A 20,253-nucleotide genomic window follows, 5' to 3' on the forward strand; every position below is an offset into this window, starting at 1 on the left:
TAGGACATGCTAAATCTAAACAACTAAAGAACTGTTGTGGACCACTTAGGCATGAGTTTGTTTCTCTTCTAATTGGAAATAAAATAAAATTTGGGGCCTGTTTGCAGATTTGAGACAAGTCCGTGGTCACTATTTGGACATTTGACATACTAATAAAATGTAGGTGTTGGGGTTTCAATGAATCAATTTGATATCAACATGAAAGCTCATTCAAACTTTTTCAAAGAAAGAGACTTAAAAGAGATTCATAGGAAAGAGACATAAATTTGAGGGTCATAGATTGGAGTTTGATCCCTTTTAGACAGCTATATAGACAACTGCTTTTGTTTTAAAAATTCAATGAATATAATGATTTACATTTCATTTTCTGAAACTTGAAAATCTTTAATAATTTAATGAGTTTATGGATTTTTCCTTTTCCCCTTCTGGGTTCAAGGTACTGACTTTTCCTTTAAAGGAGTCTTGTAAGATGGGCTTGAGCTCATTGGAATGAAAAGCTCATTTTGAAATAGAATGTGCTACTCTGTTCACATACGCTTTCAAATAGCACAATACAGTTTCATGGGCCTTTAAACTGATCTTAGAGCCCAAGTAGAACAAATGGTGTAAAGCCAAGGCCCAATAAAACCCTTCCCAAGTATTCGTTCTATTTCAGCCGAAGCCCCCCAAAACCCTTCAAAAACCTTCACTATTCTCATCAGTAATCGCCCTTCTAAAACCTCTTCATCAACTACATCCTTCAGAACTAAAATGTTTTGCTCCCCAGAGACCATACGCTCCTCCAAAAGGGCCAAAACCATTGCATCAGTAGCCACCTCACTCACTGCCTCAGCCCTTCTATTCCGAACCATCGCCAACAATGTCATCCCCACCGCTGTCCACGACTACTTCTCTTCAAACCTACAGAAACTCTCCACTTGTTTCTCGTCCCAACTCACCCTTGTCATCCAAGAGTTTGATGGCCTAATCGCAGACCAAATGTTTGAGGCTGCCAATGTTTACTTGGGCGAAAAGTTATCGCCTTTAACATCAAGAATTAAGGTTAATAAGTTAGAGAAAGAGAAAGAACTAGAATTGACAGTTGACAAGGACGAAGAATTGGTGGATTTATACAACGGTGTGAAACTCAACTGGGTTTTGGTATCTTCGCCCATTGAGAGGTCGATTTCAAATACAAGGAGCAATGAAGAAGAAGAGTTTGCATCATCCGAGATAAGACACTTTGAGCTAAGTTTTCACAAGAAGCATAGGGACATGGTGCTGAGATCTTACTTACCCTACATTCTACAGAAAGCAAAAGCTGTAGGAGAAGAAAAGAAGATAGTGAAGCTTCATACCATTGACTATAATAGTACTGACTATTGGAGCTCGATCAACCTTGACCATCCTGCAACTTTTGATACAATGGCTATGGACCCGGATTTGAAGAAGTTTTTGGTTGAGGATCTCAACAGGTTTATAGGGAGAAAGCAGTATTATAAAAGAGTAGGTAAGGCTTGGAAAAGAGGGTATTTGTTGTATGGACCACCTGGTACAGGAAAGTCAAGCCTAGTTGCAGCCATGGCTAATTTTCTCAAATTTGATATCTATGATTTGGATTTAAGGGAGGTTGAGTGCAATTCAGATCTAAGGCAGTTGTTGATTGGAACAGCTAGTCGATCGATATTGGTAATAGAGGACATTGATTGTTTGATCGAGTTGGATAACAAAGCCATATCTGTAGAGGGTGATGATGCGGTAACTCCCTGTTTCTCCATTCACATAATCAAGATGCTTCATACCAATTTAATATTCTTCCATTACAGGTTACACTCTCGGGTCTGTTAAACTTTATCGATGGATTATGGTCAAGCTGTGGAGAGGAGCGAATCATTGTATTCACAACAAATCACGAAGACCGTCTTGATCCGGCATTGTTGAGGCCTTGTCGTATGGATGTGCACCTTCATATGTCTTATTGCTCGTTTAGTGGATTCAAGACATTAGCTTCTAATTACTTGCAAATTCAGGAGCACACACTGTTTATAGACATCAAAGACTTGTTAGAGAAGGTTGAGACAACGCCTGCAGAAGTTGCAGAAGAGTTGATGAAAAGTGACAAAGTAGAAGTAGCCCTACAGGGGCTTATCAAGTTCCTCCAAAGCAAAAAAGATGGAAATTAACGGGGCATCTAGTAGCCTGGTGGACAAACAATTCAAGTTGAGGGAATTAGTTTGTGGTAGTACACTAGTACTAGCAAATTGCAAGGCCATGCCTTTTTTTTTCCCCCTTCTTTTTGTTGGACTTTTTAGACAAAACCCCAATTTGCATGTTGGGGTCAGAATGTCAGATTAGGATTTTGATTTAATTAATATGGCCACAAAAATATTTCAATAAATTAATTTATATTATATATAATTTCTAACATAATACACATGCTACAAAAGGTTGTGTCATTTCATATACATCATCTACATATCTATATATATTATAAAATCGAAACCTCTGACCAATATTTGACTTTTTTTTAAAGCTCCCACATTTTTACACATCAGTATTATTATTATTATTTTTTAAAAAAAAAAAACACTATTTCTAACCCAAAAATTTTAGCTAAAAAAAAAAAATCCACAATTCTGAAAATCAAACTTGATAACCTCCCAACTTTGAAAATCTTCTCTACCCTTCTCCTTCCCCCAAAATGCAAATTTCTAGACTTCTCCTTCTCCCCAAAACAAAAACCCGATAAAACTATTCTCTTATTCGACTCCTAAACAAAACATAAGTCTCATCTCCTTCTCTTTCTTCAACTCTCTCAGCCTCTCCATTGTTTCCCCATTAAAAACAAAAAAAAAAAAAAAAAAAAATGAGAAATAAAGAAAATCAAGCTCAAGATTGTTATTCCAATCAATCTCCACTCTACAAAATCCAACCCTATAGCACTGTAAATACGTAGAACCCAAGACCCTCGCCATGACTACACAATGCCATTAGAAGGACTCGGTAGAGAGCTCCATAATGCCATTGAGATTTGAAGATTATGCAAGAACCAAAGATAGCTTGAACAATGACTGATCTATGGTGGATTATCCCAAGAGACAACTCTCCACTTCCATCCATTTGCACAAATGGCTTTGCTCAAAGCTTTTCTCTTTCTTTCTCTCTTTGGAACAATGGTCATTCAGGTTTTTCTTTTTAACTCTTTGGGTTTTCAATTTTGGTGGATATATAGATTCCAATTACTTCTTAATTTTTCCACTCATACTTAGGGTTTTGATTTTGGATTTTAGGATCTTGAATTTATTGACTAGTTTATTTTTATGATTAATCGATGGAAAATCCTAACTAATTAATCTGTTTACATAGGGTTGTTGAAAAGAAATGTTTGTAATCATCCGCTCTGTTTTCTTTCAAACCCTATGTTTCTTCAAACCTACTTAGGTTGCCTCCTCTATCTACACTAGCTACATGTATATGAGTAATCTGTTTGTAACCAAGTTACTTGTTTGTGTCTTTTTATGGGTTTTGGGGGTATTTTGGTCATTTTTTAGGTTTTGGGGGTATTTTGGTCATTTTTTGGGTTTTAGGGGTATTTTGGTCATTTTTTGGGCTTTAGGGGTATTTTGGTCATTTTTGGATTTTAGGGGGGTATTTTGATCATTTTTTAGGTTTTGGAGGTATTTTGGTCATTTTTTGGGTTTTGGGGGTATTTTGGTCATTTTGTGGGTTTTAGGGGGTATTTTCGTCATCTTTTAGGTTTTGGGGATATTTTGGATGTTTTAGAAGTTTTGGGGGGTATTTTGCTCGTTTTAGAAGTTTTGGGGGTTATTTTGCTCATTTTAGAGATTTTGGAAGTATTTTGGTCATTTTAGTAGTTTTTAATCATATTTGGTAATTTTAGAGATATTTGGGGTATTTTGCTCATTTTAGAGGTTTCATGGGTATTTTGCTCATTTTAGAGATTTTGGGGATATTTTGGTCATTTTAGTGCCTTTTGAGTATATTTGGTAATTTTAGAGATATCAGGGGTATTTTGGTTATTTTAGAGGTTTCATGAGTATTTTGCTCATTTTAGAGATTTTGGGGATAATTTTGGATGTCTAAGGGTATATTGGTAATTTTGGAAGTGTAGGGGTATTTGCGTCATTTTAGGTATTTAAGGGTATTTTGGTAATTTTGGAGGTCAATAAAGCATTCAAGTAGTTTTAGAGGTATTTGGGTCATATTGGGTTAAATGGGTGGGTTACTAATTAAATGGGTTGGGTTGGTAATGAATAATTAATTTATATATAAATTGGTCATAAATGGATAAATGGGTAATTACACACCCAACCCATTTATGACCCAACCCGCCCATTTGCCACCCTACTAATATAATATTTTTGGTTTGGTTCGTCTCAAATCGTAATGTACAGGTTTTAATTGTAATGTATTTGATTAGATAGTTACAGATAGTTTTTGTAGCTGTCTTGGTGTTTGTATAGAATTACTTAAGTTGTTTTTCTACAAATCACGTGGCAAGGAACATGATTAGATTTTCAACTATCTAAAGCATGGTTAAGAATTAACAACCTCCTCTTTCTATTAATTTTAGTGTCCAAAGAGAAAGTATATGTAGGATTTTGTAGAAGTTTTTTGTTATTTTTGTAATTCTATTCGATAACAAGCCATTGATGAATTTGGGTTCTAGAGTAACCTAAGAGTTTCAGCTAGGGGCTAAAACTTATTGACTATTGGTCCATTCAAAAAAATAATGGAGCTTTTTTGCAATTTCGGGTTTGTTTGGGATCCGCTTATTTTGTTGAAATTGAAAATTTTTTACTGAAAGTACTATAGATAAAGGTAAAAATTAGCTGAAATAATGCAGTGGAACCCATAAATAGTATCAAAAAGTACAATGGGCCTATAAATAGTAACGAAAATAAGCTAAATAGTAAAATAAGCTAACTTTTTAAACTGGAGCAAATGCACACTTCGTTTAGGATTATTTGGTTTACTATTTAATATAATTGAGATTTCGGCATTAGATTTCTAGGTTGGAGTTATTAGTTTAAAGTGAACATATAATATGGAAAATCACTTGATGTCGACCTCTTTAAGCTGGCAACAACATGGTACAATGTTGTTTGCTTCTATTTCTAACAAAGAGTAACTAGCTTAAAAATTATTATTAGTCATTGTAAAAAGGGAGTTATTAAGACCTGAAATTTTAAGGAATAAACTAAACACAAGGAACTAATTTTCTCTAAAATTTGATGTGATTGGAAGATTTTTTGTCGGGTTAAAGAATTTAAGTTAGCACTGAACTTTGAGTGAGTTGAAACATGATGCAAGAATGAGCTTTTTTGTATGAAATTTAGTGTGACAATGTCTCTTATACTGAATCTAAACATGTAATTACGTATTTTGCTACCAAAAAGGGTACAAAACTTGAACCTTCTTTTGGATTGGTGTTTGTACTTCAATTTTGTTAACAATTTTACTGATTATTTTGTAAAAAATTATTTTCGTTTTGGTTGGGAATGCTTAGATGTTTCAAGTTAGAGTGAGTTCAAGGATGTGCAAATGTAGGAGCCAGAAGCCAATGTGAGAAAGATAACATGAACATATGCTAGGTACATGAAACTTTTCCTTCTAATTTCAATTGGGTTTTTCTTTTTCTTTTTTGTGCTCCTTATTTTATTTTTCTTTTTGATAAACTTATTCTTAGGTTTAGAAAATGTCTTCCGGGAATAAATTTTGTGAAATTATTAGTAAGTTATTCTACTAGAGTTCAAATTACCACTAAAAAGGTCTAATTGTTTTTAATACACTTTTAGACTTTTAATTACGGCCTTCACAGCGAGTTCCACTCATGATTTGCAGTTCTGAATTACAGAGAATGAGGAAGCCTTTGATGTATTACATTGTTTTTCTTTTGAAATGGTGTGTGCTTAATGGCACTATGCATGCTTCCCACATGGAGTTTAAGTTGCACCATTGCTATGTTCTTGCTACTGGTATACATGTCTATCATACTGGATCACTGCATTGTTCAAGAGCTACCATTATATTATGGCTGCATCAATCAAGTGTTGCTGTTGTAATTAGTGATGAAATACTCATTGACATAATGTAATAATTAATCAGTAGTTGTTAGCAAATACTAAGGTAGTTAGTATTGTACTAGGACTACTGTTTGTAAAGTCTTAGGTTGTCTTAGATGATTCACAAGTCACATTCTGTTGTAAATGCCTTAATAGTTGCTGCCATGGTTAATTAGGCATGTGCTCATTATAATCCAGCATGTGACTAATTTAGAATGAGTTAGGTAGTTAGCATAAATGGTTAAGGCTAACAAATTGTCTGTTGCTCGAGCAGTTTAGCATAAAAGTGTAATATGGTTGTAATAAACTCTCTATAACAAAAATAACATTCAACCTTCAACCTTTATTACTTGCTCTCTTAGCTTTCAAGCCATTTTGTATAAGCAACATCTCTGTTAGGAATAAGGTTCCTAACAATCTTTCTGTCTCTCTTGAATGATTCTTGATATTTAAGTAGTCCAAAGTCATGCCTCCCAATTTATGATATTGAATAAAAGAACAAGGTTTGGGTTTTGGAATTGGTTTTAGGTTTATATATATTAAGAGGATTCAGAAAGTTAGTTATGGTTTCAAAAAATGTCAACAATGCCCCTAATCTAATAAGAAAATCTTTATTCCTAAAAAATAAAAAATAGGGTTAAAATTGTAATTCAAAAAAAAAAAAAAACATACTAGATAAACTTTTTTCCTAAAAACTAGCACACATTAAACCCAGCAGTTTACACATTTTCAAAATTCCAAATTTTAGCTTCTTAAAAATCCCTTCACCCTATCACCCAAAAAAAAAAAAAAAAAAAATCCCTTTACATGTAACCTCACTAACAAAATTCAAATTCAAATTGAAAAATTACATTAAACTCAAAATAAAAAAATGAGCCTTATCGCACGTGTAAAGCGTATGTAATGAGGCTAGTATGTGTGTGTGTGTGTGTATTACCTATCAAAAAAGAAATACAATGTAACTATTAGAACTTAGAAATACACATTAATAGCAACTATGGGGACACCAAGTTTGGTCCCAGGGGAGCTCTGCATAGATTACTACTACCACTATTCACACATCTATAATAACAATAAACAATAAGGGATAAACGCTCTACAATGGGAAACTCAAGCAGTTGATTTCTTTTAATATCAGCATTACCATTTGTACTCAGGTGTTACAATAGGGAACTATCACTCTTTCATGGTGCACCCCATACGATTTCTCTACCTTTCTATTTTTTAGATTTTTTTTTTTTTTAATCTCTCTCCCTTTTTCTAGATCCCCCTACCTTTTGCCTTCCCCCCTTCTTTTATAACTTCAGTCCTTGTTCTTATCATTACAATTGTCATGTTCCCATCCAGAGCTTCAGGGATATTTTTTTCTACTTTATCGGTTTCCTCTCCTTCTTATCTTGGAATTCTAACTGCCCAAGGGTTGCATGTACTATTTATGTTGTCTTATGCAATTAATGCGGCAGAGGTTAGGTGAGAACCCCCTCATTAATGCGGAGGTAAAAATCTTCTTCCTTCCAGCTATGTTCTTGCTATTGGTATACATGTCTATCATACTGGATCACTGCATTGTTCAAGAGCTACCATTATATTATGGCTGCATCAATCAAGTGTTGCTGTTGTAATTAGTGATGAAATACTCATTGACATAATGTAATAATTAATCAGTAGTTGTTAGCAAATATTAAGGTAGTTAGTATTGTACTAGGACTACTGTTTGTAAAGTCTTAGGTTGTCTTAGATGATTCACAAGTCACATTCTGTTGTAAATGCCTTAATAGTTGCTGCCATGGTTAATTAGGCATGTGCTCATTATAATCCAGCATGTGACTAATTTAGAATGAGTTAGGTAGTTAGCATAAATGGTTAAGGCTAACAAATTGTCTGTTTCTCGAGCAGTTTAGCATAAAAGTGTAATATGGTTGTAACTTGTAATAAACTCTCTATAACAAAAATAACATCCAACCTTCAACCTTTATTACTTGCTCTCTTAGCTTTCAAGCCATTTTGTATAAGCAATATCTCTGTTAGGAATAAGGTTCCTAACAATCTTTCTGTCTCTCTTGAATGATTCTTGATATTTAAGTAGTCCAAAGTCATGCCTCCCAATTTATGATATTGAATAAAAGAACAGGGTTTGGGTTTTGGAATTCGTTTTAGGTTTATATATATATATATATATATATATATATATATTAAGAGAATTCAGAAAGTTAGTTATGGTTTCAAAAAATGTCAACAATGCCCCTAATCTAATAAGAAAATCTTTATTCCTAATAAATAAAAAATAGGGTTAAAATTGTAATTCAAAAAAAAAAACCTACTAGATAAACTTTTTTCCTAAAAACTAGCACACATTAAACCCAGCAGTTTACACATTTTCAAAATCCTAAATTTTAGCTTCTTAAAAATCCCTTCACCCTATCACCCAAAAAAAAAAAAAAAAAAAAAATCCCTTTACGTGTAACCTCACTAACAAAATTCAAATTCAGATTAAAAAATTACATTAAACTCAAAATAAAAAAATGAGCCTTATCGCACGTGTAAAGCGCGTGTAATGAGGCTAGTAATGAGGCTAGTAACTGTTCAATTATCGCAGTGTGTATATATTACCTATCAAAAAAGAAATACAATGTAACTGTTAGAACTTAGAAATACACATTAATAGCAACTGTGGGACACCAAGTTTGGTCCCGGGGGAGCTTTGCACAGATTACTACTACAACTATTCACACATCTATAATAACAATAAACAATAAGGGATAAACACTCTGCAATGGGAAACTCAAGCAGTTGATTTCTTTTAATACCGGCATTACCATTTGTACTCAGGTGTTACAATAGGGAACTATCACTCTTTCGTGGTGCACCCCATACGATTTCTCTACCTTTCTATTTTTTTAGATTTTTTTTTTTATCTCTCCCTTTTTCTAGATCCCCCTACCTTTTGCCTTCCCCCCTTCTTTTATAACTTCAGTCCTTGTTCTTATCATTACAGTTGTCATGTTCCCATCCAGAGCTTCAGGGATATTTTTTTCTACTTTATCGGTTTCCTCTCCTTCTTATCTTGGAATTCTAACTGCCCAGGGGTTGCATGTACTATTCATGTTGTCTTATGCGCAATTAATGCGACAGAGGTTAGGTGAGAACCCCCTCATTAATGCGAAGGTAAAAATCTTCTTCCTTCCTGTGCATTCCAGAAGTTTCCCGCGGTTACAGTGTCATTTGGAGGTTATATATTGATTATCCATGATACATGCCTCGGATAACCTAGTGCTTTCTCCTTTTCTGCGAGAATGGGTTTACAGTGATACTCAATTTTGTCCTCAACACTTAGGATGATCTAGCTTTCAGCTCTTTCATGGTTTATCACCCTTTGAGCCTTCCCCTCGACACACAGGTTAGGCCCAACTACTTTCCCGTGGTCTGGTAACTTCTTGGGCTCAAAGCCCGAGTGGAGATTGTTTCACTCCCCACAGTAACAAAGGAGCCTCAACATAGGAAACAAAACACATTTAATCCTATGCAACACAGAACTAGATGAACTTATATTTGAATTCAAGCCTCAAGCCTGAGACAAGTTGGAAGTGTATGAAAATTGGGCAAGAAAAAAAGAAAATGGAGTGTGTGATTAGAATAATCTTCTAACTCACATTTTAATAGCTTTCTCGTGTAGAGCACAAGTTAACAACTAGTATGTTATATAATAAAAGTTGGGTCTTAGATGTCATAATTGTGCCAAATTGACAATCTTCTCTATAGAACAAGTGGATACACCCTCAAGATGGTTCAATTTAAATGAAACTCTATTACCAAAACATTAAGCTTATCATAATTTATTCTAGGTCAAACTTTATAACCTAAGTTTGAAAAAAATTTAAAATCCTTTTTTTTTTTAAGAAAAAATTTTAAAATCCTAAATTAATCAAAATTTGATTGCCAAATATTTTAAGAAATTAAATATTACCATAGTTTATTTCAAGTAAAATTCTATTACCAAAGTTTCAAAACATTCAAACTCTACTTCAACTTTAGAATAAAATTATTATATTAATTTGAAAATCTATCATAATTTTGGGTTTAATAATTAATATAGTAAAACTTATGCACAATATGCTTTTTAAAATATAGGATTTAATTTTAATTTATTTTTTAAATTTTTTGTTTCTTTTTAAAGTATTTTGCCATAGTAATTATCATGTAACAAATGTGTCATAGAGTCATAGACTGAAATTCTATGGTAACTATCAAAACCTTAGGATTGAGTTTGTTCAAGTTATTTTAATGCTTTCTTTTTAAACTAATAAGAATTCATTGTTTCTTTTGGATAAATAAGTCTAAATAAATTCTGATTAAATTATATTTTATGTTATTTTCTACTCTCTTTTTTTAACGACTTCCCTATGTTTAATGGGTTGAGCATCTTTTCAGTATACAAGTCAAACATGTTTGAGACTTGGGTACTCTCTCACCTATGTAGCTGTACTGTGCACCGTTGCCTTTTCAATCTACGACTCACATAGCGCCACATCACCGTTCAACAAGTACAGCTTTCAGTTTTCATTTTTTTATGCATTTTGCGTCAAGCCAAAGTTTGAAGAGGCCCACGTCACGGTTCTAAAGAGTGAAAGAGTATTCTAGAACTCCCAATTCTTTAAACCCTTCTTAAACCCTCATATTTCTAAGAACTCTTCTAAAAAAACCCTCTCATCAATTACAACCTTCAGCACCAAAATGATGTGCTCACCAGAAACCACCACGCCCTCCTCCAAAATCATTCTATCAGCAGCTGCCTCGCTCGCTGCTTCAGCCATTCTCTTCCAAACCATCAACAACGTCGTCCCCACCTCTGTCCAGGACTACTTCAATTCATGCCTGCAGAGACTCTCCATTCGTTTATTATCCCAACTCACTGTTGTTGTCCAAGAGTTTGATGGGCTCATTGCAAACCACATGTTCGAGGCAGCCAACATTTACTTGGGCGAGAAGCAATCGCCTTTGACATCAAGAATTAAGGTTATTAAGATGGAGAAAGAGAGGGAACTGGCAGTGACAATTGACAAGGGTGAAGAGCTGGTGGATATATACAATGGTGTGAAATTCAAGTGGGTTTTGGTGTCTTCGCGCAATGACAAGCCGGTTTCAAATACAAGGAGCAATCAACAAGGGTTTGCAGTATCAGAGACACGACACTTTGAGCTGAGTTTTCACAAGAAACATAGAGACATGGTGCTGAGATATTACTTACCCTATGTTCTAGAGCAAGCAAAAGCAATAAGAGAACAAAGGAAGACAGTGAAGCTTCATACCATTGACTATAATGGTACTGACTATTGGAGCTCAATCAACCTTGACCATCCAGCAACTTTTCGTACAATGGCTATGGACCCGGATTTGAAGAATATGTTAATTGAGGATCTTGACAGGTTTAGAGGGAGAAAGGAGTACTATAGGAGAGTAGGGAAGGCCTGGAAACGTGGGTATTTGTTGTATGGACCACCCGGTACAGGAAAGTCTAGCCTAGTTGCAGCCATGGCTAATTATCTTAAATTTGATATCTATGATATGGATTTGAAGGAGGTTCAGTGCAATTCTGATCTTAGGCGGTTGTTGATTGGAACAGCTAGTAAATCTATATTGGTAATAGAGGACATTGATTGTTCAACTGAGATGCAGAATCGGGAATTGGATAACAAAGCCATGTCTTTAGAGGATGAGAAGGTAACTCCCTGTATCTCTATTCACATAATCGAGATGCTTCAAACCAATTTAATATTCCTCCCTTACAGGTTTCGCTCTCAGGTCTGTTAAACTTCATTGATGGCTTGTGGTCAAGCTGTGGAGACGAGCGAATCATTGTATTCACAACGAATCACAAAGACCGCCTTGATCCAGCACTGTTGAGGCCTGGTCGTATGGATGTGCACCTCCATATGTCATATTGCTCGTTTAGCGGATTCAAGACATTAGCTTCTAATTACTTGCAAGTTCAGGATCACCCACTGTTCAGAGACATCGAAGACTTGCTAGAGAAGGTTGAGGCAACACCTGCAGAAGTTGCAGGAGAGTTGATGAAAAGTGACACAATAGAAGTCGCCCTACAGGGGCTTATCAAGTTCCTCCAGAACAAAAATGATGGAAATTAACTGGGCATCTAGTAGCCCAGTGGACAAACAATTGAAGCTGAAGGAATTAGTAATGGGGTAGTTAGCCAAGTGTAAGACAGTGCTTTTTTTTCCTCTCCTTTTTGTTGGAATTTTTATACAAAACCCCAATTTGCATTTTAGGGTCAGAATTTCATATTAATATTTTGTTTTAATTAATATGACCACAAAAAAAATTGCAATAAACTTCTATTATATATAGGTTCTAACATGATAGGCATGCCACAATAGTCTGCATCATATTCATATCAATAAATTGCTATTGACAATACCTCGTCAGTGAGATCCCCAGCTCAAATGTCAAAACTGTACCAAACACTATTCACCAAGCAGAGCACAAAACTTGTTTTCTTGGAGGAAAAACAAAAAACACAAATGGACACATACTATGGATTTAATTCAGCCAACATACATGATGCAATCCATGTAATCTTCATCTCTCACTTCTGATGGTAGCTACAAATGCATTATAACCTAAGGGATAATGTCTAAAACTAATTTTCCACACCAAGGGAAGCTTGATCTAACTTACTCCAAAGCTTCGTTTATACAGACAATACCAACTACATCTGATCTTACTCCAAAGCTTTGTTTATACAGACAATACCAACTGCATCCTCATATTTCCTGTAGCATAATTGCTTAAACACAACAGAATGTTTTTCTGTTTACTATTTAAAAGTAATGTCAGTTCAGGATTTCTATAAATTACTTAAGACTTCCATTTGTGGTCCTTTACTAAACATCGATACCATGATGACTCCATTTGAACAAAGCAGCAGAATGATTTTGTTCACACGAAAAATCATCAAGAATCAACACCCATTGGTCATTAAGAAATTTTAAGTGCCTTTGCAAGGTACGATATTGTAAAAATGAAAAAACCTAGAAGCAAACACATATAGGCAAATTTCATATGACTAATTAAGGAAAAAGGTGCCTCCATAATACAAAAGGCAGGGATAAAAATAATTATGAATCAATAATAATGGGTACCTCAAAAACCGGCTTAGGCTCAAGGAGAAAACTACCCAAAAGCACTGTACTACCATTTTAGAGCTCTATACTGCCATTTTCATTTCTAACTTCTGGTGAGGATTATAACCTATAAGTTCAAAGTCAGCTGCCACAAATGAATCTATGTCCTCCTTCTCTGGATTGATCTTCAAAATCTGCACAGTATGGACAAGAGAATACATTTGTTAATGAGCTGGCAACAAGAAGAATTTGCAAATCATCCTGTATTGCATGTTTCCCATGTGTCACTTGTTTTTCAAGACATAAACCAAAAACCAATAGAATTTTGTCAACTTTGTGAAAAAGCAGAAAGGAAAATCAATTTTAAAGGTTCAGGCATTAGGCATTCAGACAGTGCAACTAGCGCAATTCTACCTTACTGACCAGCCTCAAAAAAATTCCAGGGATCATCAAGGGAAAGGCTGCTTCATAACCATAAAGTATAATTCTCTTTTGATATAAACAAACAAAAAAGAAGATAAAAATAGGAATTCGTTTTGAAGACTCAGGTTTCTAAAAAAAATCTTATAAGTTATAACCAGAAAAAGATAGCATCATAAGAAGGGCAGACCAAGTACTGGATAAATACATTACAAACAGAGTGAAATTCAAAACATTTAAGCTGAAAGAGTACTTAGGTATATCTAAAACATTCATCAAATGCAAGCAGCAGTTATTGATGCTTAGTTCTACTCACAGGAAAAGGTTTGGGAAGTTTCTGAAGCTGCTCCTTCAGAGGCATGATATGAGTCTTATAAACATGAGCATCCCCAATTATATGGATGAAATCACCAGGAGTGAGGCCTGTAAAGGCAAATTGACATTGAAAAAAAGAAAAGAAAAATCTTAACAAGGTTCAATAAGTAAGATGATCAATGACAACACAAAAAATTATATATAAAGCTAAGAAAATGACAACTATAAATTGTAATTTCTAACAAAATTTCATCTCTCTGATATTGAAATGGATGCATACCACAAACTTGAGCAATCATGTACGTCAATAATGCATAAGATGCAACATTAAATGGAACACCAAGACCTATATCAGCAGACCGCTGATACATTTGACAGGATAGCTCCCCATTGGCTACATAAAACTGTAAAAAGTACGAGTACATAAGTTTGCAGATTACCATAATAAACACAAATAAATGAAAATTTCAAGATTAATAGCATGTTACCTGGGCAAACATGTGACAAGGCGGAAGCGCAATCAAGTTAAGGTCTGATGGATTCCATGCTGATAGGATTATCCGCCGGTCATCTGGCCTATTCTTAATCTTGTCAATAACATCTGACAACTGATCAAATCCTTGGCCGGTATAGTCAGCATGCATGTTGGTATATCTGTAAAATTGAACATTTACAGAGGATAACTAAATGGTGAATGGAAGTTACAATTTCTTTAGGTAAATGATAATCACTGACCTAGCACCAAAGTGCCTCCACTGGAATCCATAAATGGGCCCCAAGTCACCCTCTTCCCTATCTGACAAACCAATTCTAAAAATATATACATACTAGTTAGATTTTCATATCCAGAATAATTTTTGATAAATCAGATTCTGATATCCAAGTAATTGCCTGTCAAGGTAGTCTCTGGATGCATTTCCATCCCATATATTTACGCCTTTCTCCTGTAGAACCTATTGGCAACAACATTTGTAACTCATTTCCAACTTCCCCGTAATTAATTTACAAAAGAGATAGAATCTTCAACACATTTTCCAGAAATAAAAGCTGTATGAAAAAGTAAAAAGACATGAATTGTGAACTGTCAGTATTGTAACATTCTGAAATGGATAAGACCACCACCATCACCACAGCTCAGTTATATAAGGAAACTAGTCTTGAGTATTCAATCATAAAATTATGGGATTCCATATAGGGACTACCTTTACTAGTTTAAGCGTACATCTTTATTGACAAAATTTAAATCAATATGTATGAACCCAATAGCTAATATTACATGCCAACAAGATATAAAAGGATTGAAAGAGAATAAAGTTGCATTATTAGATTGAAGAATACCAATTTCCATTACCTAATATTAAAACAGAGATGCTTGTTCTAAAAGACTAAAGAATACCATAAATCAGATATTACAAATCACTGGATCAGAGAAAATAAAGATATAGACTTTAGAATCAACATTAAACAAATAGAAAAAGAAAAGGTGAGCCAGCTGCAAGAATAGTAAAGCCAATAAATATTAGCCCTTTCTTTTTCCACTTCACACAAAGCACATGTTGACTCATTTGCATTCTTTCAGGTGTGTGACTGAAGAAAGAATAGGAAGAAGAAGAGCAACGTTTCTAAGAAAAAATGATATATTACCTTTGCATTTGTTGAACCACTGATAAACCACAACAGCTCTTCAACAACTCCTCGCCAAAACACTCTCTAGTAATTTTGAAAAAGAAAAAAACCATAGTTACCAGCTTTAGGAAACATTGATGAAAAATTTCCAGAAAGGGCTAAAAAGTTTTAGTGACCCAAAGTGAGCTGATGACAAGCAAACTTCTCCAAAATGCCAAAACACAACCAGAACAGTGGAAAATAGCAACTTAGATAGAACACACTGTAATCAAGAAGCAATCCAGAAGAGAAAAAATACCTTAGTTGTAAGAAGTGGAAAAGATCTACGAAGATTGAAACGCATCTGCAAAGAGTACAAGTATTAGAAAGATGCAAACAGAAATGCTTATCTGTAAGCCATAATTGGAGTATAAATAAAATGGCTAGTATCACAAAAATGAAAAACACAAAGATACATAGGTACCATACTACCTGGCAACCGAATTTTGATAAAGTACCAGTCCCTGTCCTGTCATCTTTCTGGGTGCCACTTGATATAATTTCATCAACCAATTTCAGGTACATATACTCATCATGTCTCTCAAAGATCATCTTTGGCAGGAAGGTAAACCTTTCTACCTCAAACTTATTAGAATCCTTACTTCTTGAAGCATGAGCTTCAATAGGAGAACTTCTTACGCGAACATAGCTCGCAAAAGAATATTGAATATTATTTTCCACCAATGGGAGGGATGAGTACCATGGCTGAAATACAGAGAAATCAACAGTGGGAATGAAAGTGTCGCATTCAATGCTGGTCTCAATTTCTGTAATGTGGATGGCAGCACATTGTGGTGCATTGAGTGTTTCCCTGTACCAAAACCATCAATATCTGCCTTACCAGTACGTTATATAGCATTATGATTTATTCATAAATGATCGAATTACCTTAATATCTGGCCGCCTCCAATAATAAAAACTCTCTCTATTGACAAAGAATAAGGAGATTCTGCCAATAATTTTAAAGCTGAAGGAATGTTTCCACATGTTACAACATCCTCAGCAGTTGCAATATCAAAATTCCCAGAACGAGTCAGCACAACATTCAGGCGACCAGGTAAAGGACGGTATTTAGGGGGGATACTTTCCCATGTTTTCCTACCCATTACTACTGCATTCTTCTTCCCGGGATCAGAGGTAGTCATTGTGAGCTCCTTGAAAAATTTGAGGTCAGAAGGCAATCTCCATGGTAATTTACCATCCTTCCCAATTCCCATATCACGAGTAGCAGCCACTACAACTTGATAAGTCCTCTGATTATCAGCACCCACATCCACATCACCATTAGAAACACTAGTCGGAATCCCACCAGCCATGACAGAAAACCTTCGATAAGATCTATACTTCACAGACACATTCAAGACTCCAGATAAGCTTGAGGATGCAGACACAGAAGTGAGATTAAGGAAGCAACTATTGAAGGAACTCAGAAGAACCTGTTAGCAAGGAGTATAAGAACAGTGACCACATAATTTTAAAAAAGTCCTAATAAATGTATAGTAAGGCTCATATACATTACTCTCTGAAATCATAAAAGGAAATAAAAGACAAGGGTCTGCTATTAAAATTGGCATCCATAGTTGATCTATGATTGCCAATTGCAAATTTTCAATAGGGAAAATTCTAAAACTAAGACCAATTTTACTACAAAAGACTTAGGCAACAATAAATGTGATTAACATCACTTCAACAATGTAATAAATTTGTCTGTATTACATTTTTCGCGACTAGTCAGTTTGTAAGCTCCATGTAATAAAATTGATCCAAGAAAACATGTACGGTACGCTAATAGAGAAACCTTGGAAAAAGAGATGTTGCTCAGACCATAATATTGCATCAGCATCTGTACATGTGCTGAAAGCTAACCTGATTTAACTCATTTGTTCCTGAAAAAAATAACAGCCAACACAATGTAAAAATTGTAGCATGAAAATGAAATCGCAGTATCTTATAATTAAAGAGTAAGGTTACAGAGTAGAGAGTACAGACCTCAAAACGAAATCCCACAGAGAGAGAGAGAGAGAGAGAGAGAGAGATTAGGGATTAGTTGAGAGTCGAAGTAGCCGGGAAGCTTTTCAGATTCAAAAGCAGCGAAAATTGACAAATTTGCTTTTACGTGGTGATGGGGTTTGGATAATAAGAATCATATCACGGTAAAGAAGAGAGGGAACTTGCATCAGATCAATTTGTCAGTGCGATGTATCGGGCTTGAGAAGCCCAGCTTAACAACGATTGGGCAAGGACTAGTGAAATAGGCCCACTACGCATTTTTTTTATTATTATTATTATTTTTTTTTTTTTGGTTAAACCACCCGGTATCCGGAACCACAGGGGCTCCGACTAAATCCGGATTCGAGCCAGGTAGGACCACAAGGGCGACAAAGCTCTCCCAACCGAGTTTTAACGCAGCTGCATGCCCAAGGCTCGAACACGAGACCTTGGTTAAGCTAGGACAACCCCTTACCAGTTCACCAACGTGCTCGGTGGTATTATTATTATTATTATTCATCAAGTAGATTATCCATTTTTTCTGTCATGGGTCTCTTTAAAGGTGATCTAAGGTGAGGAGGTATTTCATGAGAGATAAAGAAAGGGATATTAGACTCATTTTCATTTTTTATGGAAGTAGAAGGGGGTGTTATTCTGTCTTCTATGTCTTGTTACTTTTGACCAATTGATTTTAGATATATATTAGTATAATTATTTTGTTGAATTATACTATTTAGGTTCTTATTATCATCACTTAGACTAGGTCTTTTAATAAGAGTAGCCAACACTTGGACTCCACTACTTTGATTCAATATAACGGATTCAAAGGGTGGATAAGTTTGGTACACCTTCTCATGATTTTCTGTCTTTGTCCATGACAATGCTTTCTCTATTACACTTATCTTTTTGTTATAATAGTCCAAAAAGAATTTGGGACATAACTTTGTAGACATTTTTTTATGACAACCATGACATGTTATATTGGTATACCGTAACTAGATGCAGCCTTTTGAAATTGATTGTTAAATTTAAAAATTGGTGCTTGTACTGAAAGTGTAAGGACACAAAATCTTTAACGGCCCAACAACGATGTTGGGCTCGCGCACGGAAAGTCCCTCACAATAATATTTGTAGAGAGTGGGCTTAAAAGGCCAGCGTTGGACCACAGGGCGACATTTCGAGCCGGACTATAGGTGAACCAATATGAGAAAGAGCTTTGGGCTGGATATTCGGGCCCTTCAATCTTGTATCTAGGAGGATTTGGCTCCTCGGATCATGTCCGAGGAGCGATGGTGCTGTCCCCGGTTACCCGTCGGTGGGTTTTTGTGGGGTGTCCGGCGTATATTATCCAGGCATTCTCTTTCATCAAGTCTTTCTCCAGAAACTCGATGGGATCCTCTCCCTTTTGGTCACATAACATTCTCTTTTATACTAGCCTACGCTCGTTGTCCTTCGTCCACGTGTAGGGTCGATCTTTCCAGGACAGATATCTGTCCCATCAGTCTAATCCCAAAATTTGCTGGAGATGATCCATAAAGCCTAAGATCCCGGCTCTGTTAGGGGCAGTGTCATGTCAGGGAAGGGTATTAAAGACAACTTCCCCAGGATATTTTCTGAACTTTCTAGCTTACTCGTGTTCCATTCCTGTCCCTGAGGTTTTGGACCTGCCGAGGACGAAACCGTCCTCGGCTGTGTCTTCGGGCCACCTTTTATGTTTCCTAGTTTCGAGCTTGGGCCCTGGCCTCTTTCAGTTTAGGACCGGTGGGCTTCCCATAAGCGTGTGGGCCGGACCCATAAACTATTGGACCCCACAGAAAGCATCTGAGTTTTTCACCATTTATATTATATTAATACCTAGGAATCACAGGTGCAGATTCGGGTTTGGGTGCGGGTGTGGGTGCGAGTGCGAGTGCGAGTGCGGTGTGACGATTTGGCAATTTTCAAAAAAGTAAGGTGCGAATGCAACAGGATACATTTATTAATAAATTATTATTTATATTTTCTATATATTGCTAAGCATATCTTTTCATATAATGGTAAACATATGCCAATTTAAGAGTAATAGTAGAGAGGAGATGGAGAAAACAAGAGAGTTTGAGATGAGTTTAAGGTTTTTTCTTTAAACTAGGATGTCAAAACGGTGTGTTTTGACAAAATTTTTTACTTTTTTTTTAAACACTTATTTTGGCCTATAGGGCCTGTTTTGACCAATTTCGAACCGAATTGGACTAAATCAAAAAAAAAAAAAAAAAAAAAAAAAAAAAAAAAAAAAAAAAAAAAACAGTTGCGGACGTGCGTGCAACCACATCCATAGTGGCATGGCGCATCCATGCTTTCCAGATTAATACTAAGATAACAATTAGGCTATGTTTGGTAACTGTTTTTTTTTTTTTTTAATAATTTTCTATTTTCTAGGACAGAAAACTTGTTTGGTAACTCAAAACAAACCAAAGATAAAAATAGATTCCAAATCTCAATTTATAATGGAAACTGAAAACAGCTCTTTAGCTATTTTCAATTTCTTGGTTTTAAACACCAAAGAACACAATACATGATGAAAATAATGCATTTTAGTGAAACAAAACAAGGATTTCTTTCTCATTTTTTCTTATTTTCTTTCACACCCAACTAAATCATTTATTCTCTATAATGAGAGAAAA

At 35.3% G+C, this 20,253-nt stretch overlaps 3 protein-coding genes across 9 annotated transcripts; 2 read left to right on the forward strand and 1 right to left on the reverse strand.

Moving 5' to 3' along the window:
* Positions 1-750: 750 nt before the first annotated feature.
* LOC126694653 (AAA-ATPase At3g50940-like) lies at positions 751-2,269 on the forward strand. The gene is made up of 2 exons (XM_050391033.1): positions 751-1,737; positions 1,806-2,269. Exons 1-2 carry the CDS (start codon positions 751-753, stop codon positions 2,160-2,162), a joined length of 1,344 nt encoding a protein of 447 aa, XP_050246990.1. The 3' UTR covers positions 2,163-2,269.
* An 8,422-nt stretch (positions 2,270-10,691) lies between these two features.
* Positions 10,692-12,367, forward strand: LOC126712290 (AAA-ATPase At3g50940-like). The gene is made up of 2 exons (XM_050411562.1): positions 10,692-11,783; positions 11,852-12,367. The coding sequence occupies exons 1-2, from the start codon at positions 10,797-10,799 to the stop codon at positions 12,206-12,208; spliced, it is 1,344 nt and encodes a 447-aa protein (XP_050267519.1). The 5' UTR covers positions 10,692-10,796; the 3' UTR covers positions 12,209-12,367.
* LOC126712289 (bifunctional dihydrofolate reductase-thymidylate synthase-like) lies at positions 11,748-17,814 on the reverse strand. Of its 7 annotated transcripts, none has more exons than XR_007651092.1 (12): positions 17,403-17,497; positions 16,493-17,040; positions 16,037-16,415; positions 15,864-15,908; positions 15,584-15,649; positions 14,831-14,892; positions 14,675-14,749; positions 14,428-14,593; positions 14,220-14,343; positions 13,941-14,047; positions 13,223-13,398; positions 11,748-12,110 (listed from the first exon to the last, which is right to left on the reverse strand). XR_007651092.1 is itself a non-coding variant. In XM_050411557.1 (12 exons), exons 2-12 carry the CDS (start codon positions 17,445-17,447, stop codon positions 13,288-13,290), a joined length of 1,728 nt encoding a protein of 575 aa, XP_050267514.1. In that variant the 5' UTR covers positions 17,448-17,490; positions 17,594-17,814; the 3' UTR covers positions 13,032-13,287. The 7 variants fall into 7 exon arrangements, 6 of the variants coding, with proteins under 6 accessions (XP_050267514.1, XP_050267517.1, XP_050267518.1 ...); XM_050411557.1 differs by lacking the exon at positions 11,748-12,110 and adding an exon at positions 17,594-17,814 and having other exon boundaries at positions 13,032-13,398; positions 17,403-17,490; XM_050411560.1 differs by lacking the exon at positions 11,748-12,110 and adding an exon at positions 17,594-17,812 and having other exon boundaries at positions 13,032-13,398; positions 17,471-17,490.
* Positions 17,815-20,253: the final 2,439 nt, after the last annotated feature.

This window comes from Quercus robur, chromosome 2, assembly GCF_932294415.1.
Source record: "Quercus robur chromosome 2, dhQueRobu3.1, whole genome shotgun sequence".
In the NCBI taxonomy this organism is placed as follows: Eukaryota; Viridiplantae; Streptophyta; class Magnoliopsida; order Fagales; family Fagaceae; genus Quercus; species Quercus robur.

Bases quoted from the DNA above. Each gene is read 5' to 3' on its own strand.
- LOC126694653 (XM_050391033.1), top strand. From the start codon at position 751: ATGTTTTGCTCCCCAGAGACCATACGCTCCTCCAAAAGGGCCAAAACC. The intron at 1,738-1,805 runs GTAACTCCCTGT...CTTCCATTACAG, and splicing joins CTGTAGAGGGTGATGATGCG to GTTACACTCTCGGGTCTGTT.
- LOC126712290 (XM_050411562.1), top strand. From the start codon at position 10,797: ATGATGTGCTCACCAGAAACCACCACGCCCTCCTCCAAAATCATTCTA. The intron at 11,784-11,851 runs GTAACTCCCTGT...CCTCCCTTACAG, and splicing joins TGTCTTTAGAGGATGAGAAG to GTTTCGCTCTCAGGTCTGTT.
- LOC126712289 (XM_050411557.1), bottom strand. From the start codon at position 17,447: ATGCTGATGCAATATTATGGTCTGAGCAACATCTCTTTTTCCAAG. The intron at 15,909-16,036 runs GTAGTATGGTAC...TACTCTTTGCAG, and splicing joins TATCAAAATTCGGTTGCCAG to ATGCGTTTCAATCTTCGTAG. The intron at 14,344-14,427 runs GTAACATGCTAT...TACTTTTTACAG, and splicing joins CTTGTCACATGTTTGCCCAG to TTTTATGTAGCCAATGGGGA.